Below are 16,596 nucleotides of genomic sequence, written 5' to 3'. Positions count from 1 at the left end.
TGTTGATAATTCTACATATGATATTTCGAAGTTTTGGTGGAGATTTTAGCAAGGATTATGGATGTTGACGCACAAGATTTGCTTTTGTGGGCCACATAAAAGGATAAGGCGGGCCAGATATGGCCCCCGGGCCTTGAGTTTGACACCTGTGATGAAAATCATTATGGACTGGACATTTTCACTTTTTTTTTGCTGGCGATTTGGAAAGGTAGAAACCAGTTTTTACATGGTATTCGTGGTCGAAGCCTTACTGAGCAGAAATATGTTATCTGATAGCAGAAAATAGTAAAAACAATTTTTTATAATATATATATATATATATATATATATATATATATTAATGTGCTCAAACAAATAGTTGATTTGTCACTTTATCGGTGTATGTAGCGACATTTAGCATATTGAACTCAAATGTATTATTTGGCGTAAAATCAACCCAATCAACCCTTCTATATCAAGGAGTCTCCACATTCTTCAATGTTGCCCTTGGTGAACAAGAACAAATGCTAACTCGAGGAGTCAAAGCGGTGACAACACTATGCAAAACCATAAAACATCCTTAACACATTCACTCCCAGCCATTTTCACCGAAGCAACCCCCTTCGCTCTCGGTTGTTTTACTGGATTTTGTTTCTTTCATCAGGAAAAAAAGAGTATATTTGTATCTGTTTTCGTTTTGTAGCAATTAGCATTATAACACCATCATTATTCACAAACCTGTTCAAAACACCGGGGAAAAAAAGCTTGTTGCGACATGGCCCGAGTTGATCGCTTATACTCGGCTGCCACCTGGTGGCTGTTTTTGTAATTACTGCCATTGCTTCACACGTTCTGTGCAGTTCAGATGCTGCATCAAACCCTATTGTATCCTATAGCATAAAAAAAAACATGTCACGTTTTGGTGACCATGGCAATATTTAAAAGAGAACGTTTTTATACATTTTCGGGAGCAAATTAGTTAACTGGCTGTTGTGTTATATGGCAACTTCTTCACAAGTTGTGGCCTGGAGAAAAGCTTGCACAGCTCTTTGGGTGTGAAGTCCATTGGCACAGTGCGCGCCAGCCACACTGGTGGAGCTCTTTTGATGGCAAACAAAGACCGGATGAAGAGGAGCCAAGGGGGGGCCTGTGATTGCAGGTCTGCACAAGGAGTCATTTCAGTAGCATGCACAATAAATGTGTCAAAATTAAATAAATAAATAGTTATTGACGTGTAGTGATTAGTCAGTTCTGGAGAAATATGTCATAGTCATGTGCCTGTGTGTAATTATGACCATTATGTGGGATGGGGAACAATCGAACGAGGCAGCCTTTTTTTCCCTCTTGGGCCGGTTTCTTCTTCTTTTCTTCTTCTTTAATCTCGCAAATACTCCACATTAGTAAAATGGATGGATGGGTCTATTAGGCTTATCCTCACCCTATATAAATAAATGTAAACATGAGTAATAAAAAAAAAATTGAGATGGCGTATGGTACCCATAACCCGGCAAGTCGAATGAAGTATTCGCTGTGACAAGTGGGGACAATGCATCCGCAGTCCAAAGGGTATGTCAAGGTGATGATGTCAGAAATGCTGTGTTTTCCTCTGTTTCAACTCAAACCAGGAATGCTTTGTAGCATATCACCGAAGGTAAAGTATAGTTAAAGGGTTAAATCATCAACATTTTGACACCATAAAACCTGTATTAACTGCCCAGGGATTTTTCAAAGTAGTGGGCCTTGAGAAACAAATAGGATTTTGAAAAATATTCGAATTACAATATTTTTCCTCGCAATATTTCCGGCTGCATTGTAATAATGTAATGATTTTTCAAATCCTCTTCCCATTTATTTGTTTAACAAACACAAAGTCTTCCATTAAAGAGTTATAATAAATAGTATCACACTTATTATACATGCATGTTTTGGTGTTATATGTTAGGTTTACAATAAAATAATACCAAGTGAACCACGAATGAATGAAAAACTGTTTGTTTTACGTACCTTAGAGTTGTTAACTGAGGCTTTGATCGGCAATCACTGATCACGTACTTTTCCACCAAAATTGGCTGTTCACGATTACTAAGGTTTATCTCTACTTACAATGTTTTTTGAGCATATTTTCTTCAGCATATTTTAACACACTCATAATATATGTTGTGTATATGTTGTGAAGACATCATTCATATATTTTTATTGCAAACAGCCAATTACGACACTAAGAAAGAATCGTCTCCTCTCCACCTTTACCCCATTTTGGTGATGCCATTTTCAATAGATTACAGCCTCTTCCCCTGCGCCCCCACATGCATGCATTCCCACCTACTCTCAACCCTCCTGGTGGCTTGGCACTCCTTGACGTTGGCAGCCAATCAAATCAAACCCTCATCAGGAAACAAAGAGGACTGTAGTGTATATAATTTTATGGATGTTCAAATTGTTCTTTTTCATGGAAATGACGGGAGAAAGTCACTTGAAATTACATTAGCTTTGATTCATGAACTGAAACTGTTTCATATGTATCAGTGAAATTCCTTTATATATATATATATATATATATATTTTAAAAGTATTTGCTTATATATGCTTTTCATATGATAACAATGATCTTTCACATGTTTCTAATTCGCCAGCCTGGCTGCCCGATGAAAAAATGTTGGTGTATTGCCTGATTTAAAAACTCATAACATTGGGACATACTTGCCTTTTATTGTACAGTAAGGATATGTTATCTCACAGATGTGGACATACCAGACCAGATCTTCCTTCCTTATGATCTTTGTTTCTCCTCCAGGCCCTCCAGCTGACGTCTCGGCTGGCTGACCCCTGCCCACCCCCGCCCCCCTCCCCTCTCACCCCCCTCCTGCTCCAGCTGCAGGGCTTTGTTGTCGGTGAGCCCCGCTTAGTAATGAAGTCCAGCATGAGGCAGTGGAGGCGGCTCGTGTTGGTGGGAATGCTGGCCTGGGTTCTCATCTTTCTCGCCCTTTTCTCCTACTTCCTGGACGCCAGCGTGAGCAAGTCGCCTACCTCCGCCGGCTCCCTGCTCTCCCAGCACCCTGACACCCGCCGACTGGCCTCCATTCAGGCTACCCGTCAGCAGAATGCCGTCTCAGTCTCCACCTTGACCCCGACCTTGCCGGGGGATGTGCCGGAACCTGAGCCTCACACCAGCTCTGTGACCTCCAGCACCAGTGCGCCCTATGCCAACTATGGCAGCCAGGAGATCAGCCGGCAGGATTACATGGACCCGCAGACTCTGGCGGCCTGGTCTTCTTTTGGCACAGAGAATGTGGGCTCCCACTCAAACCCGGTGGTCCAAAGTCGCGAGCTTACCTCCCAAACTACGGAATATCAAAACAGAGCACAGCCCCATGGAGGAGAGGAGCAGGAGGACGAGGATGAGAAAGAAAATGCAGATGAAGTAAAGACAAACAGAATACGAACTGAAGGTGTCAGGACGGCTGCTGACACCTCCTCGAACCTGGAGGAGAACATCTCCTCCAAGTCGGCATCGCTGCTGAAGCGCATATGGCAGGGCCGCTTGTCCACCGATATGCTGGACCCGAGGCTGCAGCGAGCACGGAATGAGTACATGAAGGTCAACAAACACCACGTGACCTACAAGGGGCCCCGCCGAGCCTCTCAAAGTGCCAAGGAGCTGCTGTGCCAGATGAAGGCTCAGGCCCGGCTGAGCTCGGTAGACGGATCGGAGAAGCCCTTCTCCTCATTGGGATGGGCCCGTCTGGTGCCGTCCCTCCCGCTGGAGCGGCTGCACAGGTCTCAGGGTGGGAGCAGCTTCAAGACCTGCGCCGTGGTCGCCTCTGCTGGCGCCATCCTACGATCGGGACTGGGCAAAGAGATCGGTGAGTTGTCTTGAAGTTCCTTTGATTTGGATTATTGGGCCATAGAAGGCTGATTTTTTTTCACAGATTATTTTAAGTAATTCAACTGTCAGGTAGGGGTGTGCCAAAAAATCGATTCTCATAAGAATCACGATTGTCATTTAGTACGATTCAGAATGGATTTTAAATATCCCAAAATCGATTTGATTTCAATTATTTTATACTGACTTGCCTTTGGCTGTGTGTGACTTTATTTGGAGCGCTGTTCATGTTGTACCCGGTTTGGCCACTGAGGGGCAGTGTGGTTCCACGCGGTCTAATACACTGTTAAGTTGTAGCCACATTAGAGAGTAGAAGGAAAAAGTCACGATCAAGTCATTCCAATAAAAGTTTTTTTTTTTTCAGCGTGGAGCTGTTCTTTTGAGTGATAAAAGTGCCGCGAGTAGCGCGCTAATTAGCATTAGCGAGTCATGTCTTCATTTGTCAACTGTGGCTGACCCTTTAAGATCGCGCACGTACTCGCACGCGCACCATGAACGAGCCTGACACAGATGTTGCAGTTACACTTTGAGCCAGAGGTGGCAGTTGCAAGTAAAAAAGTGACAAACTGCAGAAAGATCCTTTAATATCAAAAGTAGGTAAGTAAATTTGCACTATAGAGAAACCATACAAAAAAACCCAGTTTTTTTTTTTAGGGTTGGGTGAGTATCAATACAAGATACCAATACTCAACTTAATTTCAAGATATCGGTAATCGTGACAACTGTGGCCGTTTTACGATCAGGAACTAGAAATGAGCAAATAGAAGAAAGGAAGAAAACAAAAAAAAGGAGAATAGAAATTAACCATTAATTTCATGCAATTTAAAGGAAAAATGCTATTTTGGGATATTCAGGTCTTTTTTTATTATCTGCCATTGTTTTTTGCCAGAATTTTATCTATCGAAATTACTAGTGGTATCGGTACTTGGTATCGGTATCAGTAACTACTACTAGAAATGAGTACTTGGTATTGGTCTGGGAAAAAAAAGTGGTATCAAACATCCCTACATTTTTTAATAGTGTTACTCCTCCCACATACAAATAAAATTAAGGTTATTGAAAATCATTTTTTAAAGTAATCCTTAACACCTCTCGCGGTTGAGAAATAGGAGACTATTAAATGGATGGATGGATTTATTTCCGGCACTTTTGGTCATCCATACAAAATGATGTGGCCTCACACAAGTGTGTATTAGCATTTAACATAAACACTATTGGTCATTAAACCCACCTTTTTTTTCAGAAGATATTCAGCAAATAATGGAAAGCAGGTTCCCCTAAAAACAAAAATCTGCAAAAATTGAATTTGTATGTTACGACGGCGTATTAGGGCCACGTATAAATATACATTTTTTTTAGAGGGCGGGGGCAATATTAAGAGAAAAAAACTCTTTATAAAGTGGCAAATTTGCGAGCTCATAAAGTGGCAAATTTGCGATTTTATACAGTGGCAGATTTGAGAGAAAAAAAACTTACGAGAAATACACGTAGCGTACTACTCGTACTTTTGGTCGGGTTTCCAAACAAGAAGATAGTAATTGCTTTAGCATAGATTAACCATATCATGTTAAGCATTCGCTCTTTGAATCGTTGTGTACGGCCACTGGCCAGCGACAAAGACGCCTTGCTTTGCGAAGGTCCATACCCGGACGAACAAGCATTTAAGTTAATTTGTTCAAATGTATATTTACGTTTCCAGAATTATTATTTACACATTCTAGTATTTTTTTTTGTAGAAGTATATTGATATGTCGAATCTGCTGCTCTCCGTCATTCACTTGCATTTACCTATGGTATGCTAGCATCTGATTGGATAGTGTTAGTCAGCTGATAGAGGATCAGGAAGTGTTGTCGCTCTGGCTGCGGTGAATGACGAGTAAAGTTTGAAATTAAGCCTTTTCGTTTTATAAACAGTGTCTCATTAACCACCAACGAATCCTCACATGATTAGACTATAGCTACGCTACGTGTATTTCTCATAAGTTTTTGTCTCGCAAATCTGCCACTATTTAAAGTGGCAAATTTGCGAGTTTTTTTCTTTGAATATTGCCCCTGCGCTCTAAAAAAAACCAAACTTATACTTGGCCCTAATACGCCGTCGTAGTATGTTGAATATATGTATCATCACAATTCCATTTGCACTAACCAGATTTTGCATCAGCTCTAGTTACTGCACTAATGGATGTCAGGTGGGGCCCGCAGTTAGAGTGTGCACACCTTTCTAATGTGTACACACTCTAGTTGGTAATTGGCAGCCTTGAGGAAAAGTGTGCAATCCATGACAGATGGACTCACTAGGAAAAAAAAAAAGGTGGTGGGCCCACCCTCACCAGCCCCCCTTTCTAGCGACCCATCAGGAGTCTTGACATCACATCGAGCCTCTTTGAATTTGTATTTGACTGCTGAATGCATAATACATATTTCTGTTAACATCAACAGCACGCATACTGCTTGATATTGATTTCGGCAGCTGTGCATAGAAAAAAAAAAGGCCTTGAAAGACCAGAAAGCCGACACTTGTGTGATGTCAAACGCATCATGTAGTAGCAGTTGCTTATGAATAGATAGAGGCCTCAGCTCTAATACATGCCACAACCCGATTAATGCCCCTGTGTATCGGTCACTTGAGAGGCCACTACTTAACCGACACCACCCACCAATTAACAAAGCAAATGTCAACACACTAAAAATAAACAAGTGTACAACATCAATCTCCAGATGGGAGCTCCAACTTTTACAGTGAATTTGTACACTTCTTTATTTTAATATCAATATCAATATTGCTCCTCCTGAGTGTCATTAAAGAAAACGCACATACTCACGCACGCGCGCGCGCGCACACACAAAGTTATTCATGCCAATTTGTTCAATGACAAGTAGTGCGTGCTTCTCAAGCAGCTTCAGCAAATTCATCATTCCATTAGTGATCTCTAAAAGAGATTTGACTTGACTGGTACTTTTGAGACTTTGACATCATTTGAATTATTTAAGTTCTAGTTATTATTTTTAACTTCATACAGATGTTGGGTAATACACTAGCTCGGGTGAATCCTAATTTGTTTTTCTTTGCAACGATTGTCAGAGAGGTATTTAATCATGTGTTTATTATCATTATGTGCTTGTAATTTGCAATGGTTTGGGCTCATATTGAGAAATCGTGTAGTAATGAAATGTAAACACAAGTACATTCCAAGGACCTTCTAGAGATGTGAAAATATTTTATTGTGTTAATTGTCGGATGACGAATCATGGATTGCTGATGCATATTGCAATGCGTTACTGCCACCGTGTGGTCAACACTATGGACTACAGCTTTGGATACACAAGTTATTCCACCAAATTCTACCATTCTTTCAAACGCTCACTACAGTTTTGGGGGACGTTACTTTTGTTCAGTTTTTTTTATATTAGTAAAATAACATCGTTTTATTATTATTATTATTATTATTATTATTATTATTATTATTATTATTATTATTATTATTATTATTATATTGCTACATTTGCCAATGTATTTATCTTAAAAATATATATATTTAATGATGTTTGTATTTGTTTCTATTTCTTTTATTTTGGGGTTTGATATTGTATTTATTTGTAATTAATGTATGTATTTATGAAAATTATTTCTTAATTTAAAAAAATATTTATCAGTCATAAGAACATTCATATTTCTTCATATATTTATGTGTATACATTTATTTTTTGTTAATTTTTACATTTTTTGGAAGGTCTTAAAATAAGATTTTCAACTGAAGTTTCTTTACACTATGCACAGTTTAGGTTCCATTCATAAGTGTATAGTCCCTAAATGACGTAGTAAAAAATAGCATTTTGATTAAACATATGTTCTTGTTGCTTCTGTAAATTAAAATAAGGTTGGTTGTTGTCAGACAAGAAAGTACTATAGTGACAAGAAAGTACTATAGTGCCATCTTCTGGGTACCACTTGTATTTGCACCTAATTCTAAACGGGCTAAAAGGATATGTGGAAGTCGATCTGCTTCAGTTAGCAAGACTGACCGTTAGAGGGCAATAATGCGACATAATTGTTCCACTTGCCTATGAAAATGTGCTTCCACTCACTCATATTGAAATTTTGAGTATGATTTATTGCAGCACACCATGCTTTGAAATTTTAAGATCTTAAGCAGACAAATTTTAGACCGGGGGATCACCAACCATTTTGAAACTGAGAGCTTCTCTATGTAATAATAAAATGAATGGTATTCGTTTATATGAAGAAACTGATCATGTTAAGGATGTTGCACCGTAATGATCAATATTGGCTTGTAGGAATTTGTCCTAGCTATGATATTTCTAATTTACATTTAGCTAACGGACTGAAGGACAAAGTAAGTAATGCAAAATGTGAATGATCTTTTACATGTTTAGTTTGACAGTAAACTAACTTGGATTGGTTTTGACCTTGCTGAAGCAATCCAACAGTTTTTAATCCAGGCTTGCTGTTAATCTATTTAACCACCCTTTTCTAAGAATGTTACCTTACATTTGCTTCAACTTCAAAACTCTTAAATGGCAAACCACTCCTGAGCCTGCCCAAATCCAATGTTCAAACCAATCAGATGGGTTAAAACAATTAACCCAACTTTGTGGAAAAGTTATCCACTTACCCAATCTGCTGAAAATCCACAGCCACCCAGCGAGTGGGTTAGGAAAACAACCCAGCATGTTTGTGTGGAATGAAATTAATGCTATTTTTTTAACACCTTGCCACGTGGCAGACACAAATATAATGAGTGATTAATTGATTAACGTTTCAGTTTATCACGTAATGTGATTGCCGTTGTGTGTGATTTCAGATGCTCACGATGCCGTGTTGAGGTTTAACGCGGCGCCCACCGAGGGCTACGAGAAAGACGTGGGCAGCAAGACCACCATACGCGTCATCAACTCAATGGTGAGAACATGAATAATAATGACGAGGTTGACAGGTGCTGACGTACTGGAACACGTTGAAGTGCTGAGGAGGGACACATGATGAATTATTCATTATAAAATAGATGCCATATGGTTAAAAAGGTTGGGACATGAAAAAAATATGGTCTTGTCTCCCGATATGGGAAACGTTTACATCTGCTACCAAAGTGATGATGATGTAAGCCATCCATTTATCCACTTGCTATAGCGCTCAGCGTCGTCGTCATTCGGGTGTGCTGGAGCCAATTTGAGCTGACTTTGGGCGAGAAGCAAGATTCTACCACTTAATTCTCTTAATATTATTTTACAATTGTAAATGTAATTTCAATTTGTATGAGCTATTATTTTATTTCATGTTTGTAGTTTTAATTTTTTTCTTTAGTTAGTTTTGATGTATTAAATGATATTTAAATGAATAAATTGTGAATAATTAATCTTAATTACTTATTTAATCAAATGTGTAATTAATTATTATTTTAAATGTTAATTCATATTTTTTTATTTGATGTTTTTAATGTCAATTTTTTCTTTAATTTGTTTTGATTTATTATTTAAATTGAAATTACAGTTTGATTACATTTGTTTTTTTAAAGGAAATTGTACCCCTGTGTCCTCGCAATATTATGACGTTTGTCTTGTAAATATAGCTTTATTCTAAAAAGGGAATTACTTTATTTGTATACTATATATTTTCTTCATTCTCATAACTTTATTTTTAATTAAAATAATGAATTTCTTCTATGAGAGATGGTTTTTGTTATCATTATTGTCAGTGACCGATACCCAAACCAGTATTCGTGCCGATACTTACACATCAGTACTGTACTCATCCATGGAAAAATGCACCGATACTACACACTGACACCACTTCGACCCCCCTCGCCCGCTCTGTCCTGCACTGCTATTGCAGAGCCGGCCTCACCTGGCGCATTGATTGGCTCTTACAGACACAGAGCTATGAAGATCTTCGGGTCATTTGGACTTTAAAAAAAAAAAAGTATTATATTATTTGTTGCGAAATACTATGATAATTCTGTCGGTTATTATTGTGTATTTCTTATGAAAGATAAGTGTTTATATGAGTGCCCTCTCTCTGACTTGTCTTACCGAAGCACCACTTGCCTCGAACGCAGCTTTTTTTCCCCACTGCATATCCATATGTATTTGATGGAATAGTTAAAAGCATGTCCGATTTTCTCGACAGGTTATGGCAAGTCCAAAGCATCACTTCCAGACCAGTTCTCTTTACAAGAATGTAACCTTGGTGGCCTGGGACCCTGCGCCTTACACCCTCAACTTGCACAAGGTTGGTTGGCTTATATGCAATATGTGCATCTATAGCACTGTGAATTGACGTGAGTTGATGTTACATCATTTTGAGTCATTTTGCTTTAGTGGAAATTGTTGTTGCGATTTGAATGCGGGCAGTCTGACGTCATTTCAAGCCAAGAAGATTTTTCAGGTTCTTATCGCATTCCACATGCGTGCCGCCCCTTCCTTGCCTTATATATTTCTTGTCAGCTCGCATTTATCAACACATGTATGACTTTGTTCTGCCCTTAAAAATATTAGTCGTGATAATGTTCTACTCGGGGAATAGTTTAATAATAAAATAAAATGACATAATTCAATGAATTAATTGTATTTATGTGATTTTGAACCCAAAAAATAGTTTTAACTTACTGTCACAAATATGTTTGCTAAAATTGTGTGTGTGTGGGGGGTGTTCTTCTTTTTCTTTACGTGTGTTCAGATTCTCAGTCATCAACGTCATGGTAATCTGCAAAGGTTTAACTGTGGCAAATTTTTTGGGGGGGGGGGTCTGAAAATGTTGAAAAATGAATTGTGTAATTATGCTATTAGGCAATGTTATTCTAAAAGTACAATTTATTCATAATTTTATAAAGATGCCCCTTTTAAAACATTTAAAGACACTTGCATGATCATAATAATACCAAAAAAAAATAAAAATAAAATAAAATGTATTTATTAGAGATTTTAGAGGAAAAATACATTGGTCATAATAATGAAATAAAGTAGTACCATTTGTTATTTCATGAGTTATAATTTTATATATACTGCATATACTGTACAAAGTAGTCACACTACAATAAGCAGCACAATTGAAGGACTTCTCTTCAATTCTATCTCAAGGCACCGCTGTAACAAGGAGAAGAAAAACATACACAATTATGATAAAAATAATAAAACAATACTAACAATAGTGTAACAGTTAATCCAGTGTAATCTATTGGGTCAATTTAGATATACTGTAATATTTACGAGCACGGCTGAATTTTTTGTTTTTTGTTGAAAAGCCTCATTTACGATTATTACACATTTTCATTACACAAATACAAACAAACTCTGAATTGTTATTGTTTTAGCGCAGCAACGTGTCCTGAGTACGATAACGATTTTTTTTTTGTTAAGACAGATGGCATTTTGACAAAGATTGCTTTCTCCCTCACCTTACACCCGACCTTTGTCCCTAAAGGACTATTGTTGCTCTTCTATCCCATTATCTCATTTAATGGGCCACAACATGATGGCCTAGCTGCTGCAATTTGCTGCGCTCATCATTTTTTTTTAGTCGTTTGCTGGCAAATACATTTGCTACCAAGACAATGACATTTTTGACTGACAAGATGATTTAATGATACCAATTTGTGCTGAGTACTAGCAGTTCCATAAATTAAAGTCTCAGCCCACCACAAGCTTCTTTATTTTAATTACCCTTTTAATGACATTACAGGTAGTTGTCAAGAATTTAGGCGCTGCTTGTCTATTCGTCATACTCCATCAATCATGAAGTACTGTATGACTTTCTAACAAACAAATACAAATAAAGTGCTCCTTCAACACCCCACCCCCTCACCCCCCACACTTTTTTTCACGAGGTCACCGTGTTACTGTGGCCGTCTCAGAGTGCACCATGGCCGTTGACGTCCCTCTGAAATTCAAAGGGATGCCCACATATCGGCAACCAGGAATGTTGATTTCCATATCGTAGAACATCGACCCAAACAAAGCTCATTGACATATTGAGTATTTTTGAATAATAGTAACAAAGACCGTTGAAAATCATTTGAACAAGGGAATGCTGCTAACTTGATAAAAGGACAATTATAAAAAAATAAATAAATTGAAAAGTAATAGAGTAGTGATGAGTCACCAACTAATTTTCTCTCGATAGTCCATTTTAGTTATGTTCCTGCTTCGCTCAATGCCTTTGTAAATACTACAGGAAATATGACATTGTTTTTTCCTTTGCAGGTCAATGTTTAAACGTTAAAGCTGCACTTTGTAACAGTTTGCCCTAAATTATCTTTACAATAGCCTTTTTATTTGACCATTTATGACTGAAACATTTTTTTAATTAGTAGATTAACACCTTAGCTCTTTATAATCCTGCAAGCCTCTGGCCAATAGTTTTCAGACAGGACTCGGGTTCGAATTTCCCGCCCTCTGTTTGCAGCATTGTGTATGTGAAGAAGAGAAAATGCAGTTTCATTTTTGGGACATCGGTGAATTTAATTTTTGGCGTTTAGTAGCTTTAAGTTGACATAATAAAGAAGCACTTTTTCCTTGGATAGCATATAGCGTATATATACCAATTTAAAAATGCAAAATCAGCCATCGTTATTTGCCTTTCACATGCTAAATTCATCTATTTCATTGTTCTCCTCATAGAATGCACAAACTGAACTGTGCAGCAATTAAGTGCCTTTTGCAGACCAATCCTGGTTCTGTCCAATTAATTAAGTTTGCATCTATTCATTATGCCCCAACAGAATCTAGTTTACTGTATACAGTATATAGGTTTAATGAAAAGCCAGAATTGTGTACAAAGAGAGAAATGAAAAGGCTGCAGTGTAAGATAACAATAATAATACTCTCTGGTTTGAAAATTAAAAAGGACCTTCACTTCCTGCAATACATTTTGCGGGAAGAATCAATTTGTCTGAGGTGTACTTCTTCAGCGAGTTCTATTTTTCATTCGCAAACAATAGAGGAGGCGCCCTGGAGGCTCATCAGTCATTGACGGTTTATATCTCATATTAATTTTTGTCAGAGGCGCTGCAAAGAACGTTTTTGACTGATTCGGAAGCACATTCAATTTCCTACTTGCTGCCTCGGCCATACAGCGCATGCCTTTGTGGGCAATACCATTCGTCCACTCTTTGACATACAACTGAACAAAATACGTTCATAATTATGAGTTTAATATGTTTAAAATGTGGTAAATTAACACTCATATTTTGCCAGAATGGCACCCATGTGCTCACCGTTTTCACTCACTTTCATTTGGTGCCAGGGCGAGTCTAGTTTAGCGTGTTTATGAATTTAGGTGACACGCTACTCGTCCCTGGGCGTTCCGGTGCACCAAGCTGCTGTGCCCCCGGCGCAAAAATAAAGTACTGTTGATTTTATACTCGGTAAAAGCAGGTCTAAATTGTAACACAGGTGGTGTATTTTGTGTATTTTTTTGCAGCTTTGCATCATAAAGCACTCGCTGAAAGGTGGGCATCCATCAGTGTCGGGTCGACGTAACGACGGAAGTGCCCACCTCTGATAAAAATGACAGCAGCATTGGGGCAATCCCTCGGAATCATTGTACAAATCAATTCATTGAAAAAAACTATAATTGTTATCACTCAGCACACTTATTGGCTTGCACTTTAGGTGAAAGATTTTGCCATTACTTCTGTAGTCACTTGTATTCAGCTTAACTAGTTTGTTGAATGTTCTTTGATCAAATTCAACTAAAAGTACGTTTATATCAAGCATGCTTGTGCTGCTTATCACCTTTTCAATGAAACAAACGAGACCATCTGCATAAAAAAGGGAGGTGATGAAAATCAATTATTTTCCCAGCCCCCCCCCCCCGGAAGCCCCAGAAGATAAAAAAAAAAAAAAACTGGCGCCATGCCCTATTATTTGTTATCTATCTCTTTGTTCGTTAGCAGACTATGACTTCCCGTTTCACAGATGATGACAAAACTGCATTATAATTATGATTCTGGTGGGTTAAGCTGTTCCATTAAAATGCGACAATGACTCACACCATGAAATGCCCTTCATCCTGATCCCCACTGTGGCACATGCACCACCCCTATACAAAGTTGGTGGCAAATGACAATAGTTAGGCAGGTAAGGCAATTTTATTTCCATAGCACATTTCATACACAGGGCAACCCAATTCACTAACTGCACTACCAACATGACTTCTGTGGAAAAGCTTATTAAAACATGCGGTCTGAAGCATTGTCTCCCCCCCCCCCCCCCCCCATCCCCTCTTTTGTCAGTGGTATGCCAGTCCAGACTACGACCTGTTTAGCCCGTACATGGAACACCGCAAGTTCCATCCCGATCAGCCCTTCTACATCCTCCATCCCAGGTACATTTGGGGCCTCTGGGATGTGATTCAGAGCAATACTCAGGCGAACATCCAGCCCAACCCTCCCTCGTCCGGCTTCACAGGTGAGCACATCTCGTATGGACACTTATAGGCACGTGTAAACTCCTCAGCAAGCTCATTGGTGCAGCCTGGACTGAATCCATTAGATGAGGAATGTGAAATATTCATAAAGTGCTGTCAGAATAGCAATTGCGTGTCATTAAGTTTTTTGTGCCTTCACGTGGGAAAAGGGAGCCACCGGTACTTTTCAACAATTTTTTGAAAGTTGGGAGAAAAATACAACAAAAATATTTTTTGTGATACTTTTTCGATGAGCTCCATTTTGTAGTGTGAATTGTTCACATTTTTAGCGTACGTTTAAGCAAGCGGATCGCCATTTAGATGTGCACTGCTCGAGCGCACACTTTCAACGTGTCAAAAAGGTCACATGAAGCATGATGCAGCCAAGCGGTTTTTGTTTTGTCAAATCTGAAATCTACTATACCATTGAAATGAGTGATGCTAAAGCTCTCAAAGCGCTTCACACTGATTTCACATTCACCTACAGATGACGCAGCCACTGGGGGTTCGGTATCTTATGGGAAGTGCATATTTAATGTTTCTCTGTGATTTCTGAATATTTTTGTTGTTGTTGAAAATCCTCCTCCGCCAATTTCATTGGGCCATATATGCAGTTCTGCTTGAAAGTTTACATACCCAATGAGTTTACTGCATGGTGAGACAAAAGCTTAAAGTAACACTAAGGAACTTTCAGTTTACGTTGACTATGGCGACACCATATGGACAAAAGCGGTATTGTTATGTCTGAAGGAAGACCACATTTCCTATGAGGACAAGCGCATTGCGTGTTTTTTTGTTGTTGTTTTTTTTTAGCTCACTCCAGTAGCTTTTGATGTATGCCATAAAGCAGTTAGCACATTTGTAGTCTTTAGTGTGGCAGCGTTCCTACCATCCTCGTTAAAGTTGCTTAGTGCCAGTAAAAATAATACAGACCCCCCCTCCCCCCTCAGACCATGGCAAATGTACCATTCAACTAGTTTTAAGTTGATGTTTTATCAGAAGAGTAATGAAAATATTTTATTAAGGTTGAAAAGTTCCTTAGTGCTACTTTAATGCCCATAAAATCCAAAATACGGTGGCAATTGTTTTGATATTTTCAGAGGTTGAAGTTGACATGAGTAGAGATGTGCGTGTGAATTTTGGTGACAACAAGTGATGTTTAGCTTTTGTACATCTTCTCAAACATTATTCAAATGATTATTAAATGTTCGAAGCATTTAAATGATAAAGATTAGCATATTTAGGTGGCCGGTGGGAGGAGCTTTGCTACCCACCATTCACCTGCATTTGGCAAGTTGGCTTCATGTCAAACCCTGATCACGATGTACTGTACAAATAAACATAATACATGTCTTTACTTTTAGTGTGCGGTAGCTTTTACCCCATGCAGACAGTTGATGGAAATATTTCATATTGTTGTTTCCTCTGTTCTCTTATCTTTCAATTTCCACATTTGCTCAGACACATCCAGAGTCATGTAGACACGCTGTGCCCAATCATAAATCTGAGACGAGATGGACTGTAGACTATAATCTCCCACACGCTCCCACATCATACCAATAAGCATGTGCGTTTCAGCTCGCGCCTCTTTGCCATATATTGCAAACAGCGTTTTTTTCTCTTTAAAGAGATGCATTCACCATAAGTGTCAAATTGCCACAGTTGTTTGTCTCGCATGTGACAATATGTCTGTGACTTTCGTACTAAGTGCAATTTTCATTTCTTAACACTAAAAGCGCACTGACAGGCGCTCGTTCCAGTTTACATTGCAGTGATTTGTCGCAGTGATGTTCAATACAGGGAGCATAGAAACAAAGCAGAGCCACACAATTTTACTTACGCTACAAATACAACAAATCATTTGCATCGTATTATTCGAGGTTTTGCGTCAATGAGTTAACGTTGGACTAAAAATGGAGAGTAAATCATTTCAATGTATGTATATTTTTAATTGCTTATGATCTTTTAACATACAAACTAGCAGCGGTGCCTTAAGTGTGTGGAAATATTTCACACAAAAAATAAGATAACTAGCCTAGTCACTTGCAAAATGTGTTAGTTTGTCTTCAAATGTAATAAATGTACGACCATATGAAAAGGCACCCGCCAACGCTAGCTAATGTTAGAGTAGACAATATTAAGTATTGTACTCTTTGCGTGTTCAATTAACTGAATGGTGAGATTCTGTTGAAGGAGTTCCTTTGCAAAGGTTTTAATTACCAGAAGCTTCTGGTCCACATAGACAAACCATCCAAGCGATGTCTCTGTTCAAATGTGGCTCCTCTTGGCTCACATCGTTATTTATTCACAA

General features: G+C 38.6%; 1 protein-coding gene across 1 annotated transcript in view; it reads left to right on the top strand.

Moving 5' to 3' along the window:
- Window positions 1–16,596, top strand: part of st6gal2a (ST6 beta-galactosamide alpha-2,6-sialyltranferase 2a) — a 54,132-nt gene that overhangs the window by 19,601 nt on the left and 17,935 nt on the right. Inside the window, exons 2-5 of the mRNA XM_086090616.1 lie at window positions 2,774–3,842; window positions 8,686–8,783; window positions 10,008–10,109; window positions 14,113–14,287. Of these exons, the coding sequence (XP_085946742.1) occupies window positions 2,888–3,842; window positions 8,686–8,783; window positions 10,008–10,109; window positions 14,113–14,287 (1,330 nt within the window). The 5' untranslated portion in view covers window positions 2,774–2,887. The remainder of the gene's footprint in view (window positions 1–2,773; window positions 3,843–8,685; window positions 8,784–10,007; window positions 10,110–14,112; window positions 14,288–16,596) is intronic.

The sequence above is a fragment of the Leptonotus elevatus genome, chromosome 12, assembly GCF_054856555.1.
Source record: "Leptonotus elevatus isolate MCC_2025b chromosome 12, RoL_Lele_1.0, whole genome shotgun sequence".
NCBI lineage: Eukaryota > Metazoa > Chordata > Actinopteri > Syngnathiformes > Syngnathidae > Leptonotus > Leptonotus elevatus.
This window is presented reverse-complemented; position numbering and strand designations above follow the sequence as displayed.